Genomic DNA, 16,876 nt, shown 5'->3' with positions numbered 1-16,876 from the left:
GCTGTTACACTTTGAACTTATGCATAACCTGGAATTATAAAACAAGAGTCTTAAAACTCCAAACCCATAGGTGACAACAAAGACCCAGTTTTCAATTTATTCATTTACTTCCTACTCCTAATGCCCTTATATTTGCCTCTTTGTGCAGATCTCCCAAAACTTAAGTAACACATAATTCAACTATTTAACAAAGTTTGGAAAATACACTCTAAATTTCAAACTTTTAATTTTTTAAAAACAGGCCCTGACAATGTAACTCTGGCTAGCCTAGGACTTTCTGCACAGCCCAGGCTGGCCTTGCCAATCATAAAAACCCTCCTGCTGTAAACTATGGAATTTTGCAATTATAATTGTAAACCGCTACACCCAACTAACATTAAACTACATATGCATGTTCTTGACCTAAGAGGCAGAGACACATGAATTTAGATTAGGGCTCTAAACTGCTGGCCAACTGTCTGCATAAATGAGGAATTATCAGAACACAGCTCCACCTATTTATTTATACTAACGCTGCTAACATACTACAAAGACAACGTTGAGAGCACAGAAACCATCCGAGCAACAAGCCGTAGGTGTCCAATATGCAACCTTTTACAGAAACAGTTTGTTGGGCAGGAGAGACGCTTCCGTGGATAAAAGTAGTACAAGTGTGGGTGCCTAACTTCAGAGCCCAATACCCATGTTTTAAAGCAAAACAAAAACCTGTGGCTACATGGAACATTTTGTGGACAAAGACTAGAGCATTGCTGGGGTTTGCTGGCCCACAAGCACACACTAGCATGTGGGTTCCGGGACATGAACTTGGGTCCTCATGCTTCCATGGTGAGCACTTTACCACATCAAGTATCTATGCACCCCAAAATGTCTTCCTCAAAACAGATTTTCTAGTTGAAACATTATTCACCAGTCTGTTGGGTACATCTTCAGTGTTATACATCTATTAGCAGATGCTAATTGTACACATCTCTGGGACAATATGATGTTTCAACATGTATACACTACGGATAGGGAGGTGGCTAGCTGGGGTTGTTGACAAGAGCATATAATCCCAGAATTAGGGAGGCAGAGACAGATCCCTAGGGATCATCGGCCATTCGGTCAAGCATACTCGCTGAGACACTGTCTCAAAGGGAAGAAAGGAATAAAGAGAGGAAGAAAGGAAAGAAGGAAAGGAGAGAAGGAGGGAGGGAGGGAGGGAGGGAGGGAGGGAGGGAAGGAGGGAAGGAGGGAAGGAGGGAAGGAAGGAAGGAAGGAAGGAAGGAAGGAAGGAAGGAAGGAAGGAGAAAAAGGAAGATAGCATGTGAGGAGCAATACCTAGGACTACCCTCTGGCTTTAAAAGGAACATAATGCACTAATTAACATACCTATCACTTCACATACTAAGCTTTCTGTATAATAACATTTAATTCACCTTTAAGAATTCTGAAATATACATAAATCACCTTGCTGTACAAGAGAACATCAGGACATCCTCTCATCTAACTGAAACCTCGTACACGTCACACCATTCAGAGCATCCCCTTTCCTTACGCAGCCCATCCCTCTCAACAGCAGCCCACACGATGAGTTCACATTGAGTTCACATTTCAGCGCCCAGTGTAAGTGAGATCAGGGCTATTACTCTCTTCTTGTTCCTGGCTTATCCACTTGCTACAATGTATTTCATGTTGCAAATGACGTCATTCCCCTTCAGCCTCTATGTCACTGAGCACGCACACCAGGTTTTCCAACCCCTCATGTCTATTGATGAGCACTTATGTCCTCCCAAGTTTGAACTACTGTGGACACAGCTGCAGCAAACAGGATTGAAGATACATTGTCAGAAGTGGACATAGGACTGAAGATACATTGTCAGAAGTGGAACTGCGAATCACAAGGTAACTCTAGTCTCAGGGTGTTTTTTAAGAACCTTCCCACTATTTCCAAGATGGGTGAAGTGATTTACATCTCCACTAAATAGCTTTCCGATTCTTCACATTCTAGCCAACATGCGCTATCTTTCATCTTTTCAATAATAGCTTTTTCTAACAGGTATGGGGTAATTATAGCTTTAATTTGCATTTTCCTAATGCTTAGAGATGCTGGACATAAATTTTATGGGTTTTTTTTTTCCTCCTGTACATCGTAAGAGAATTCAAGCCCATTGCCTGCTTCTAAACAGGTAGTTTCCTTGTTGTTTGAGTTTGTTAATTTGGACAGGATTTTTACGAATTTCAATTCTTTTTCAATCCATCAAGTTTATTTTCAGTCTACTTCTTATTGCCTCTTGCAGAAGCCTGCTTCGCACACCATGATGGGGTGTCACCTACTACAGCCACAACCCAGAACCTCAGTGCTTATCATGTAGAGCAGAGGAGAGAAGTTAGCTAGTCTCAGCAGGCGTCTGTAGGAAGTCTCAGGCTGTAAACATCTGGAAGGATGGAGCTTCGGAGCTTTGCTTGCTGGTTTTGGTGCCCACTGATGAACTGCTCTCACGCAGAACCCCAAGGAAAGCTTTACCGTCCCTGAGCTTCACACACAGAAGCCAGCCACGCCCAGGGGGTCACAGGGTTCTTGGTGTGGCTCGATGCAACAGACACTTTCTACCATCAGGCCGTCTGGCATGTCTGTTTGGACTCTGAGATCAGTGCTTTTGGGGCCATGTATGAGATGTCACTTCTGAGACCAGGGTCATGTAAGATTCTCCTGTTATCTCTGGGGAATCAATAAAATTTCAGGCCTAGAGGGCTTCACTGGCTGGCTGTTGTGTTGTTATTGCTTGTTTGCTCTTTGTTGTTAGGGAGAGTTGTTGGTTTGGCTTTCGTTTGGTTTGGTTTGGTCAATTTGATACAAGCTAGAGGTCTCTGGGAAGAAGAAGCCTCAGTTGAGAAAATACCTCCATCAGATGGGCCTGTAGGCAAGTCTGTGGGACATTTTTTTGACTTATATTGGTACAGGAGCATCCAATCCAGTGTGACTGGCCTGCCACACCTGGGCAGGTGCCTGTGAGTTGTGGCCGAGCAAGCCAGGGAGACCTGGCCAGCAAAAAGTTTCTCCGCGGCTTCTACTTTACTTCTTGCCTTGTCCTGACTTCTCTCAAGGTCCAAGTGCAGCTTAGAGCTGTAAGAGGTAACAAGCCCTTCCCTCCTGTGTTGCGCTTGGCTATGGTATTCATCACAGCAACAGAAACCCTAAGACAAGTGGTAAATTCTACCAAACAAATAATGCAAATTCCACAAAAATCCTTCCAGCAAATACTGAGGCTTCCCTTCTATAAGATCAGCATTACTAGAACACCAAAACCAGCTGACGTGAGAGCCTCTGTTATTTGACAAGAAGAAGTAAGAGAAAGAAAAGGTACCACAGGGAGAGGGGTGCGGGGGGGGGGGGGGCTGGCTCAGTGATTAACAGTGCTGCTCTTGCAGAAGATCCGAGTTCAGTTCCCAGCGTGATGAGCAGCTCAAATCCTCCTGCAACTCCATTACACACTCACATGCACACACTCACATGCACAAATTCACATGTATATGCTCACATGTACATACATGCACACACTCACATCTCACATGTACATATTCACATGCATACACTCATGCACACTCACATGCACACTCATGCACATATTCACATGCACATACAGGGTTACATTAAAAAAATAAGAAATTAAATTAGGGGCTGGAGAGATGGCTCAGTGCTTAAGAGAACTGACTGCCCTTCCAGAGGTCCTGAGTTCCGTTTCCAGCAACCACATGGTGGCTCACAGCCATCTATAGTGAGGTCTGATGCCCTCTTCTGGCACTCAGGTATACATGCAAATAGAGCACTCATACATAAAATAAACTAGTTAATTTTTTAAAAAGAAATTAAATTAAAATGTTTAGAAAATAGAGAAATTAAAAATAAAGAAAATGAGAGATAGTCCCAGCCTGGTAGAAAATACTTCCAAATGATAAAGAACTATCTAATAGATGAAAGAAATCAAAATCAAAATCAAAAATAAGGGGGATATTGAATGCACACAAGATTTGAAAGTTTCCTCACTAAAGAAGACAATCAGATAGCAAGTACACACATGACAAGATATCTGGTATCATTAGTCATAAGGAGAACACAAAGTGAAGCCAGTGAGAGCCAAGGAGACAGCTCAGCAGGGTAAGGGCTAATTCTGACAGCCTGAGTTCCATCCCACAATCCCACGATATAACTGACACGTTACTACTGCTACATATGTACTATGGTCTGTCACATGAGTACACACACACACACACACACACTAAATGAATGTTTAAGAAAAGGCCGATGACATACTGCTTATCCATTAGAACTGTTACAATTTAAACAGACAAAAGTTAATAAGAATATGAATTAACTAGAACATTCTCATAACTACTCGAGAAGTTTCTGTATTTGACTGAGAAGATGGCTGCAGTTTAGAGCACGGGCTGCTCTCCCAGGACCCAGGTTCAATTTCCAGCACTCATAAGGTGGCTCACAACTGTCCTTAACTCCAGTTCCAAGGGATATGCCACTCTCTTCTGGCCTCTGGGGGGTACATACATATGTGCAGTGAAAACATCCATGCATATAAAATGTCTTTCATTTAAAAACAATTAATTGTGTATTTACCATAAGATTCAGCATTGCACTATTTGGTATTTCTCCTTGAAAAACGAAAGCCTATGTCCACACAAAGACTTTTACAGGGAGTTCACTCACTTTATAAGGAATATTAAGAACTGGAAACAACCCAAGATCCCATCAGAGGGCAAAAGGAAAAGCAAAACGGGTGTGTCCAGGAATCAGAAACCGTTCAGAAATAAAAGGAACAGAACCAATCTCAAAATGATACATAGTGAAAGAAGCCGTTTAAAGACAAATGTAGCAAATGATTCCACTTACAAAAGAGAAACTCTAGAAAACACCAATGAATCTGTACTGAGAGAACAAAGATCAGCAGTTCCTGGGAGACATGGAGAGGCAACCGGAGAGAAAGGGAGGCATTCGAAACTTTTTAGTACGATTTCTCTTTTCATGGTCATTATTACTGTGATCATTTCACAGATATATACATAAGACAAAACTCCCCAAATTCTAAACTTTAAATAAATAAATTGCACATTACAAATGATAGCTCAGGGCCTACAAGAACAGATCAGAGGTTACAAACACATACTGCTCTTGCAAAGGAGCTGAGTTCAGTTCCCAGTGTCCTGAATGTTAGTTAGGCTCACAACTGCCTGTAACTCTGATTCCCAGGATTCCAGGGCCCTCTTCTACACTGCTCGTCTCACACATGTGTGTGCGCACACACTACACACACACACTACACACATACCACATACACATATGCACACATGCACACACAAACATATGCACATACACACACATATACACTACACACAAAGCACATATACATGCACATACACACATGCACACAGATACCCAGACATACATGCACACACACACACACTATATATATATATATATATATATATATATATATATGCACATATACATAAGTGTGCATACATACCACATATTTCAAAAAATAAATTTTAAACTGAAACTCAACATAGCACTTGAAGAGCATTTGGACCACAGAAAAAGTTAATAAGATGAAATTGTAGTTTCTTGTGTGTCAATTTAAAGAAAAAATAATTAGTACTTTGTTTAAAAGCACTAAGTAGGAAAGGCTCTGCTACAGCAGTATGTAAGAAGGTATGACTGACTGACTGGGGAGTCCAAAAAGCCTCCTTTACAAACTGGTAGGCAGGCTAAAATTAGATGGCAACATTAATTACTCGAGCAAAGAGTAAAGAAGTAAGGACTGTGTCAAGTACCCTGAGGCCAAAGGAATTCACAAGAAGCTGAGAGAACAAGCGGCGGAGTAATCTGATTGCTTAAGAAGCCAAATAATGGAAAGAAAAGAAAGATACCTACTTCACAATTTAGACGGAACTGTCCACTTCAATTATGTTAAATCCCTACTATGGGATTGCATATTTTAATAATATAAATGATAATATAAATCATCTATTATAATTTTACTTAGAAGATGAAGACATGTGGACAGAGAACATTCAATTTTTCACATTACTCAAAGGTTTCCTGTCATTAACAATAAAGATTTTATATAAATATATCACTTAAAGAGTAGCTTACAGCTGGCATGGTGGCTGAGGCAGGAGGATCTCTCTGCATTTAAAGCCAGCCTGGTGTACATAGTGCGTTCCACAACCAGTTGTGTGTAGAGACCTTTTCTCAAAGAAAAAAAAAAGTGGCTTAGAAAAAAATAATTAAAATTCTAATCCTGCCACTTTTGTTGATAGAAAACATTCCACTATTTCACAGTATATACTCACTATTATAGCAGTTACTAAAAATGTAATTCCATCATAAATATGTGCTATTTAGAACCCAAATTTGACTAACCGGAAGGTCTAAAAATTATGTAGAGAATAAAGTTAATGATTCTTAAAGTACCCCATACAGGAATGCTTATAATTCTATATTTACAAATAAGTCACATACTGTAACATATTTCCCAACCTCAGATTTAAGAGATTGGCGATGAGTATCAAAGCTACAGTAGCAAAACAAAACAAAAAGTATAATTTCAATACAAAACCAATTCTTATACATAAAACTTTCAACTGCTCTATAAAAATAATTTAACCAGCTTCTAACAAAAATATCATTTGTCGTCTATACTATTATTCGTAGATTACATCAGAATGTTTTCCAGCCTAACGTTGTGCAATGCAACTGAAATATAATTTCAATTAGGGCCTACCATAGTCTTGATTCTATTTCAAACTGGCCAGGTGCTTTGCGAGTCTCACTCCTAAAACCTTTAGTCTGGCATTAGTGAAAACGGGTGGTCATTTTGTTTTGCTTTTGTCAGAAATGTCTTACAATTTTGAAGGGTTTATTATTTTCAAATGGAAACAAACAAAAAGCTACAGTGAATGCCAGGAGCTCCGGAGCATCCCTTCTAATACTGTTTGCTCCTACATCTCTACTTCAGTCTTCAGATGCAAAAAGGCCTTTGAAGAATGTTCATTCCCTAGCCACAACATCTATAATAGAAAATGACTAAGGTAACATACCCATTAATTTTGACACCTGCTTTCTAAGATTAATCAATCACTTTTCACGACTATGTGTAAGGCTGCTCTTGTGTTCAGCCTAGTCAAGACTTGAGCTATAATTGTCAAGTTTGGTTCTTTTGCCATGAAAACACATCTTCAAATAAACTGTTCATAGCTCACAAGGTACTTTACCAAGAATAGTTCTGTACTATTCTAAATGTCCAAAGTCTTTAACATCAAATACACTTTCTTTGCCCCTAAAAGTATGCCTGAGAAAACAGAGATGTGTACTATGTATATTTACCCGAATAACTTGTATTTCATAGAAACATCAAGCAGCAGTTGAATCAGAAGAATAACAGCTTCCCAAGGATGACTATTCAGTAAGTTCAGGACTTGACCTCATTTAAGTACGTCTACTCTGCTTCCGTTAACAATGTATCTAGTTCATGAACATCTTTCAGTGTTACTTGGTTACTTTTAACTTGATCTGGGTGATTTCTCTTACTTACTGGGACAGCATCTAAGAGAATTCACAGAGTGCTGATCTAGCTATCTAGCTGTTAACAAGCATCCCTACTCCAAAACACAGGACTGGACTGAACGTCTCAGAAGGTGGTGCTTCATAGCCTCTTCAGATAAACGGAGCTAACTCACCGCCACAACGTTACAAACGATTGAAACAATCCTACTCTGTAGAAAACCGGGACAAGTGAGTGTAGCTTTTTCCTTGTCCATTGCTCTCTCCCACAAGATATCCTCTTAACAAGTAAAAGGGCTGGCTGGCTAACACTATCACCGACAGGGGGATTAATGCTACTCAGGAGGCATCATAAAATCAGATCTCGCTTTCTCATTGTAAAACTTTTTTAAACTTTTCAGTGGCGCCTCTCTTTTTAAATTACTTTAAAGGTATCTGTAAAACTCATGTATTCGCTCCTAAAACTTGGAACTCTGGAAATACTTACTGCTCCAAACCAATTTTATGAAATTTCACCTAAGATTTCCCACCAAAACCAAAAACTAAAGAATAAAATCTACTTAAAATTTCAAAGTGTCATTTAAGACAAACATTATTTTTACACTGAATATGGGATATTGCTCCAGTAAGTAACAGTAAAAATGTGGGAAAGAAAGTAAAGAAAACTATGCTGTGATTAAAACGCCAAGGAAACCACCTGAAATAGATTAATAAAGTCAGCCATATTCTTACCTTTGGCTCAAAGCCAGAGATACTTTACCTAGATTCTGCTTTCATCTCCACAACAAATACTAGCCATCTACACAGTATTATTTCACAACCACAATCAGCCGTAAACTTCATGTTAAATATCTAGGACAAGCTTTCATGATGACCGCTTTCCTGCAGTTTCTCAGAGAAACCCACTTCTACGCCTTCCCAACGGCCACCCCACTTCTTTTTATAGAGGCAGAGATCTAATAAGCATCAGCCAATGGGGAGAAGTGTCTCTTCCCCAGAGATGCAGGCTCCTTAGCACCTTGCTTTTCAGCAAAACCAAACTGCTGTCCCCCATACACCCTGTCAAAAGTCACACAAAGCCATGACTGTCCTGATAAACTCAACACCTCTAAATGCATATTCTGGAGTGACGCTGGCTGGACTGGAATCACGACTCGGCATTTTCTGCATAACCTTGATCGAGTTAACTTAAATTGCTGCCTGGATTTCTCTCTGTAGGTTCTGGATAGGAGGCGTAAAATTCCAGTAAGTTATAGACTTATGGGGAAATGGGTGAGAGGACCAACCTAGAAACTTATAACAAGGTACAGACGGTAGTTTGCCCATTGTAAACCCTATTTACCACACGATTACTAAACTGAGGCGTGCTCTCTGCCTAGAGGAACAGCACAGGGAAGGAGCTCGGCCACAACTTTAAACCCTGACGCCTCTGACTTCTCACAATGTTCATGGATTTTTCATGAGTTATTTCCTCCGTTTCTGATGGAAACAGATACTGTCCTAATTGGCGGAGTTTGGCACGAATTGGAGTGAGAACATTCTTTCTGCGCAGAGGATGACAAGCCGCTGAGGACGTGCGGAAAGCACCGAGTCAGCCCGGGCTGGGCGCCTGCTGGAGCTCCCCGGGGCACCCGGAGGCTGGAGGGGCGCAGCGCAGGGGCTCCTCCCGGGCGCAATGAGCTCGGGGACCCCGAGGCCAGAGCGGGGCAGGGAGCTACGCTGGCGGGGCAGGGCTGAGGCTTGGGGTCCCACGGTAGCACTTACTTGAACCTGCCCTGGCAGTGCTGGCACTGGTCCCCCACCCAGCCCGGGTCGCACAGGCAGGTGGAGTTGACACAACGACCGGAGAAGCAGGAGCCAGTCCTCTCGCAGGGCTTGGACTGGGACACCTGAGCATAGAGCGCCAGGTAGAGGAAGCCATAGCACAGCAGCCAGCTGTTCCCGTCCAAGAGCAGCCAGGAGGAGGCGCCCCCACCGCCCGCCGGCCGAGCCCTCCATAGCCCCGGGGAGGCCGGCTGCGGGGCACCCGAGCGGGCCCGGACCCCCGGCTCCATCTTCCCCGGCGTCCCGGCCCGGCGGGGCTGCGCTCGCGGGAACGCACGGAGATGCCGCTGAGCGGGGATTCCGGCCGCAGAGGACCTCGCCGCCGCCGCTGCTGTTCCTCGGCTCCTCAACGGCGCCGACCTCCGTCCCGCTGTCCGGTCCGGAGCGGCGGATCCCAGGCGCGGCGGCCTCCGGTCGGCTGCCTCCAGTCACACTCGGGCATCGCCGCCCGCTTCCCTGACCTTGTCCTCGGCGAGCCGAACCCTGCAGCCACGGTAGCTCCGGGAGCGGAGCGAAGAGCCGGCGGCGCCCCGCGCTCCGGAGGGGACCCGAGGGGGAGGGGACCGAGCGGGGAGGGGGAGGGGACCCGCACGGCCCCGCCTCGCCCGCGCCCCGCGCCGAATGCCGAGGCTCGCCCGGGAGGGCGGGGCCGCGCGGGAGCCCCCGAGATGGGCGCGTCCAACAGGAGCACGCGGGGAGGGGAGAGCGGCCGTCGGTATCCCGCGGTCCTCCTGCCAGCCTGAGATACCGCAGCAGCCTGCTTCTCTCCGCCCTCCAGACAGAGTTGCCGTGGCCGCGGTCGCAGCCCAAGCTGCGGAGAGACGTTCCTGCAGCCTTGTGCGTTCGCACTCTCGTGGCCACCCCCCCTCGGTCCGGGCGCGGTGGTCTCGCCCGGCCCCTGACGGGGACCTGGGACTCCCCCGCGCGCCCACCCGCCCGGCGGGCACCGCTGGGAGTGCGTCCCCAGGTGTGGCCCGCGCCGCGGAGCCCACGGAGGAGAAACCCACTCCGACCTCGGGGCCTCGGCAGGAAGGCAACCTTGTACTCCGCGGGCTGCAGAAGTGAGGCGCCCGCCCCAGTGCTCCCCGGGTCTCTTGCACGTTTCTTCTTCTTCTTTTTTTTTTTTTTTTTCTTAAAAACTCCCAACTACACACAAAGAGCTGAGCATGTGCAGCCAGCAAAGTCTTAAAGGCACCGCGGTCTGACCACGTTGTGGGGTGCAGGGACAGGGCGGAGTGGGGTGAGGGGCTGCATGGGGCGCGAAGCTGCTCCCGTGGAGCGACCTCAGCCGCCGGCCGCTCTTTATCGTGAAATCGGGGCTCCTCATGCCCAACAAAGAACTGCTCCGAGAGCCACCACTCCCGACGCTGCCTCGGAACCTCACCAAATCTTCTTTTCTCTTGTCTATGTTTCCTCCTTCGTCTGGGACACTATTCTCTCTTGAAAAATATTGCGACATCGGGGCTTTTTTTTTTTTTCCTTCAGAAAAGCAGAAGTGATTTCCAGAAAGGGCCCTTTCCCGTTTTCAGCGGCATCTATTTCTTCCTTGAGATGACTTTCCAAGATTTAATTGCATAAGCTGAGATATATCTTCTACTTTTATGCTTTCTCTATACGGGCCTGTTAGCTGAACCCTTGGAGAGGAAGCTGTGCACAAATTGCAGGCAAGCACCCTCGAGTGTTGTTGGAGCTCCACCAAGGAGCAGGCGGTCCGAACAAGAATGTGAAACTCACCAGATATTTCTGACAGCTGGAGCAGAAAAGTTTTGGTTGTAACCACAGTCATAATATTATTGTTAAGATTCACTGCGGGTTTATTTTGGGAATAATGTACCCACGTCATCTCTTTTAATCTCCATCATCCCACTTCACAGAGAAAATCCTCTATTAACCCCATTTCGCAGATGAGGGAAGAGCATGAGAAAGGCTGAGGTGCGGGTTGGTAGCAGAAACGGATCGAGTCCTCTAAGTTGTGTGCGTTTCCAGTGTTTATCACCCCACTTCTGTTTGCAGCTGCTTTGTTCTCCTTTGGTGAATAAAACATAAGTGCTGGCTGGCTTGGTTTGCAAATACCTCAGCAATGACTTAAGAGGAAAACAAAGGTCCTGGGGGGGGGGGGGAAAGGCTCCTTCCCAAAAGAAGAAAGGCAACTGATTCTCACTTAAAAAAATCCATTTCCAGGACACAATAGTGCGAGCCATGTCCCTTAGAGCCTGAAATTTGGCTTGCCCCATACCTTCCCCACCTTTTCCACATTCTGGTGTTCTTCAGAAAGAGGGGGACAGAGTTAAGAGGATCTTGTTAGAGGCCACTCCTTTTCACTGCAGTCACAAAAAGAAAAAGGGAAAGAAAATCCAAACTCTTTAGGATCCTCTCTGTTGGTGGACAATCTCCTTGGCTTTTCCTTTCTTCTTCTCTCCCTACCAGCTGAAGTTTAAAGTCAGCTACATCTTTCTCACGTCTAAGGTGGTGTCACTTTCAGACTTGTGGAAAGTGGTCAATTCTTAATGCCTCTAGTGAATGGAGGTAATTCAAAGGGTGCACTGGAGTCTGTCTCTCTAACAAGAGAGATCACAGCTCAGCCACACACCGACTGGGGCGTGTATTTGAGTGAAGGATTTGCCCATTAAAAACACACATCTGTTGCCATCTGACCACTGTAGTCATTCACCGTACCCTGAACGTGCAGCCCCAAAGGCCTCCTCGCAATAATTCCCTTTGAACACACTTGAATGCATTAAATTCATATGAAAGTATTCACATAAGGATCACACAGAATCTCGGCTTCGCCTATATCCTCTTTCTCCTTCGAACTGTTTCTGTTGACGTCTTATGAGCAACTATGATGAATTCAAGGTACAGAAAGCAAAAAGGAATAGAGGTAATGTCTACCTTTGGATAGATCTACCTTGTATTGGGCTCGCAAATTAGTAACCTCCCGATACACATGTGTGTCACATAATCCGCAGATATAAACAGAGAAAACTTAAATGACAGCGACAGAACCTGTGCAGCATCTTGGCTGATGTTTCAGTATCTTCTATGATCAAAAACGTTTAAACTCCCAGGTTGTCACATCCTAGCAGGCTCAACAACACTGAAGGAATTCATAGGACTGGTAACAGCAGCCATCACTCTGGTAAAGGGTTAAAAAACCCCGAAGAGAGAAAAGGGCAAAAGCCAGTTTCACCAAAATAAAGTTAAATTGTTTAGAACTAGTGATTACAACTTATCCAAGAAGAAACATGTGTGCATTTGTTCTCTCAACAATTAACTAATATCAGGGACCCTTGGATATTTGAGGTATTATGTTCACTTCTATTTAAAGTACTTTTAAAAAATTGTAATATGGTAGACAAAAACCTAAGAGTTCTCTTTTCAAAGGACATTCAAATGATACTTTTTAAAGAACAGGGGGAAATAAGTCCACTGATACTGAATTTTGTCACTCTAGAAGCAAAGGCTCCTATTCAGACGAAAGAAGGCAGGACTGCCTGACTGAAAGGTGGGCTCTGCTCTGGCTGTTGTTCACCATTGACTCACACAGCCGGAAAGCAGCCGGAAATAAAGTAGCAGGCAGCTCAGTCTCAGAGCAGGAAACACCATCGTAGGACCAAGCCAGCCAGGCAGCATCTCTTAAGACATAAGAGAGCTTAGATGGAGCTGAGATTGGGGAATAAAGAAAAAGTCAGGTTTAAATATTCACTAACAAATATGAGTGATATGAGAGGTGTATGCTAATCTGAAACATCGCACCCTCCCAACCAAAAGCTAACATTCTGCCTCCCCCTGGGCCCGTTCTTTGCTTTCATCCCCCTCTCTTGCTGTTGTGCTTGCAAACACACACACACCACTCCTCCTTCTGCCAATTTTTCTAAGACTTAACACATTTCAAACATATTGTTATAAGTAAATCCAGAGAAATAAATCCAAAGATTCTAAAGTCACTAGGCTGGGCTAATATAATTTTTAATTGAAAATAAAATGAGCATTCTTAAAACTTTTCTTTCTAAATATCTACACGTACTACCTTACCTTCTCCCCCCAAATAATAAATTGCCAAGACTTGGTCATAGAAATTTGTCTTTTATGAAATCTAATTATTTTTTTAAAAGGCACAGACTGTGACTCCCCTTAAGCAACGTGAATCAAGTCTATCCATCTACCTGGGCATGGGAGTGCAGGTCTGTATGCCCAACACTGGGAAGGCAGAAATGGGACATCTCTAGTTCAAGACCAGCCTGTCCTACATAGTAAAACCCTGACTCAAATAAATATAGCACCAATAACTATTCCCTCTGCAAACCTCACCCGCAGGGGCAGAAAAAGTTTTGCTCCTGTAATTGGAGGCACATTTGCTCCGTTTAGAGTTTACAGGTGTCAGTTCACAATGACAAAGAAAATGAAGAAAGATTTCATTAGCGATCAGAGGTGGCCATTCATTTAGAAATATCAATGAGAGAAGCAATGTACGTGTCTGCAAAGATGAACAACTAGAAATGAGTCTACGGGGCCCAGGACAGCTTCCATATAAGGAAACAGTTACCACAGAAGGCAGAGTTTGGGTTCTAGGATGAAAACAGGGGTATTGGTGACGGTGAGGAAATGACTTTTGGGGGATATGGAGGTCCTTGGGAAGGAAAACATGGGATGAAGGCGCCACGGGCTCCTGAGACTCCTCAAAGAGTCCTGATCTGCAGAACGTGGCATTAGATCTCAGATGACTCCAGGCACACCTTTAAGAGAGCAAAAGGGAATCAAGGCCAGGGCGGTGACTGCTTCCGGTCTTCACAGAAGCCTCACAGGTGAGGATACAACCCCCCCCCCCAACTCCTTCTGAGTTACCTCATCACGCAGGGCTTTCTTTGGGGCACCATGGAACAACTGGCCGAGGATTTAGGGGCTTGGGATTGGCTCAAACACTGTATATAAGCTTATGGGCTGGTCTCTGGAGTTGAATTTCTCGGGATTCATCGGGTGACTCCGTCACGTCTCATCCCCATCATAGGTCCGGTTCCCACAAGTTGTAGCCCCTCCGCCCCCGCCCTAAGTAGGGGAAGACTATTCTAACCGCAAACCAATATAGAAAGAAAGCTTAGTCTCTTAGGGAATAAAGACAAAGGTTCCAGATCTGGAACATCAGCAAAATACTAGGCGTGAGCTAGATACACGGTTGAAAATGTTAAAATATAGGGGAAGTTTACATCTGAACAGCACATTTTCTTACTAGTTCCCAGAACACCACCAGACTACTGAAAGATGATTATGCAGAACTGGAAGGATTCCAGGACAAAAACATACTGTCATCTAGAGTCACCTGACCAGATGACAAGCCTCTGCCTTATCCTACAAGAAAGTCTGCTAGGCAGCAAGCCCTACCCTGACGCACTGTTCATAATTCTTTATGAAATAGGGACAGTAAAGTTTCACAAGACATACAAAATAGAAGCCAGGGGTCAGGGAGAGGGAGAAGGATATTAGAGAAAATGAAATCAAGTAGAAATGGAAATATTTTGCAACAAAGAACTGGAATGGAGAATGGGGGAGGGGGAAAACAGGAGAGGGGGAAGGGGGACAGGATACATACCACAAAAACAAACATACATAAAAATGACAAGGTCAAATGTCAATAACATGCTTGAAAATAAGGCCTGGGAAATCTCCTACAAATTAGGAGGAGGGCAAAATTCTACTTCTTGAATATAGGGATTTGGGTTTTGTTTTGTTTTTTTCCTTGCTCCACTCTTCGGTGTTCACGTTGTTGTTTTAATTGTTTTGTTTAATTTTTCAGTGTTTTTTAAAAAGGTTTATTCATTTTTATTTTATATGTATGTGTGCTTCACCAGCATGTGTGTGTACCATGTGTGTGCCTGGTGCCCAAGAAAGCCAGGAAAGGGGTGTTGGATCCCTAGAAACGGAGTTGTGAGCCATTGTGTGGGTGCTGCAAACTGAACTCCAGTCCTCTGCTAGAGCGCCAAGGCTCTTACCACTGAGATCTCCAGACTATAGCCTTAGCTGGCCTGTTCTCACTATGTAGTCTGGACTGACTTTCAACTTGCAGCAAGCCTCCTGCCTCAGCCTCTTGAAGGCCAGGATCACAGACGTATGCTCCCACTTTTTCAGGAAGAGGATTGAAGGAGGTGATAGTGATCATGCATGAGAGGGAGACAGAGCATTTAGGGGCATGCAGTGTGGACACATCAGCACATTTACCCACTGCATGTGTAAGAGAGAGAGAAAAAAAAAAACACTCTATATTAGTTCATCAAAGTACTTGATGTAAGACCTGCCCTAAAACAGTGAGTAAAAAGTCTCATAAATTGGGGAAGGAAGAGAAAGACAATCAACTGGAAATAGGAATACCATTAAAGTTATCACCAACAACAAGCTAGCAAGATATAAGTTAAAAAAAAAAAAAGAAAAAAATTCAATCAAAAATTCTATACCCAGCCAACCTATCACTAGAGAATTAAAACATTTTTGTTTTCAAGTACTCAAAAAAACGTATTTCCCAGTAGTTTGGTTTGTTTGTTTGTTTGTTTGTTTGTTTGATTTTGTTTTTTTAGGAGCTACAACAAAGGAAGATAAGGCTGATCATAAGAAAATTATAAATAAATACCCATCACGACAGACAATTATGCCCAAGCTGACAGGTAAACAGCTCAACCTGATGTCAGGGACCAGGAAGAGAGTACCCAATAAGATAATAGATGTGAGTGTTTGAAACTCTTCACACTTTGGGAAAGAATATTAACTCCATGTTATGTTACAGGTCTTGGAGTTGTTGGGGGAAATGTAACAAACATAAGAACAAGCCAATAAACTGGAGTATGCATAATCAGAGGGCTTGGGAGGGGAGGAAGGAAGATCAGGAGTTCAAGGTCATCCTCAAGTCATATATTTAGTTCAAGAACAGCCTGGGTTCCACAGGACTCTGCCTCAACAAACAAACCACCAAACAAAAATGAGGGGCCAGAGGGGCTGAGCAAACGAACAATAAACGAGAAGAAAAAATGTCAACTGGCAACGTGCCTCAAGCAATGTCCAGGCCTGCAGAGCCGTAACAAATAGGCCAGCTTTCATTCCCAAACTACAGCTATGCTTTTAAATGGGAAGTAGCTAAAGGGTAGTAGTAAATCCATTTACCTGACCAAAACTGATAAATCTACTTGTAATAATAGTATACTCCATTGAATATTATATGTGAAACCTGCCTTCTCTAGGAGACAGGAAAGAGAGGCAGGTAACATATTATTTTATTAGAAAGCTTTCAGTCCTGTCACATTGATTGAGAATTAGGAATTAAATCTAAAAGAGATAAAAATAAGGGAAATGTGTGTTCATTTTTATTTATTTTTTTTCTAGCTTACTGAAGATATGAGTGTGTACCCTTTTATTTTATTTTTTTTAATATTTTTATTACATATTTTCCTCAATTACATTTCCAATACTATCCCAAAAGTCCCCCATAGCGCCCCCCACTTCCCTACCCACCCA

The 16,876-nt window shown here is 43.7% G+C and overlaps 1 protein-coding gene across 2 annotated transcripts in view; it reads right to left on the bottom strand.

The window, feature by feature from the left end:
- Positions 1 to 9,993, bottom strand: part of Atrnl1 (attractin like 1) — a 515,328-nt gene extending 505,335 nt beyond the window's left edge. The window contains exon 1 of one of the 2 annotated variants that reach the window (XM_021151617.2): positions 9,320 to 9,993. In XM_021151617.2, coding sequence (XP_021007276.1) covers positions 9,320 to 9,609 — 290 coding nt within the window. In that variant the 5' untranslated portion in view covers positions 9,610 to 9,993. The remainder of the gene's footprint in view (positions 1 to 9,319) is intronic. The other variant, XM_029472585.1, reaches the window with a different exon arrangement.
- Positions 9,994 to 16,876: the final 6,883 nt, after the last annotated feature.

The sequence above is a fragment of the Mus caroli genome, chromosome 19 (assembly GCF_900094665.2).
Source record: "Mus caroli chromosome 19, CAROLI_EIJ_v1.1, whole genome shotgun sequence".
Taxonomy (NCBI): domain Eukaryota; kingdom Metazoa; phylum Chordata; class Mammalia; order Rodentia; family Muridae; genus Mus; species Mus caroli.
This window is presented reverse-complemented; position numbering and strand designations above follow the sequence as displayed.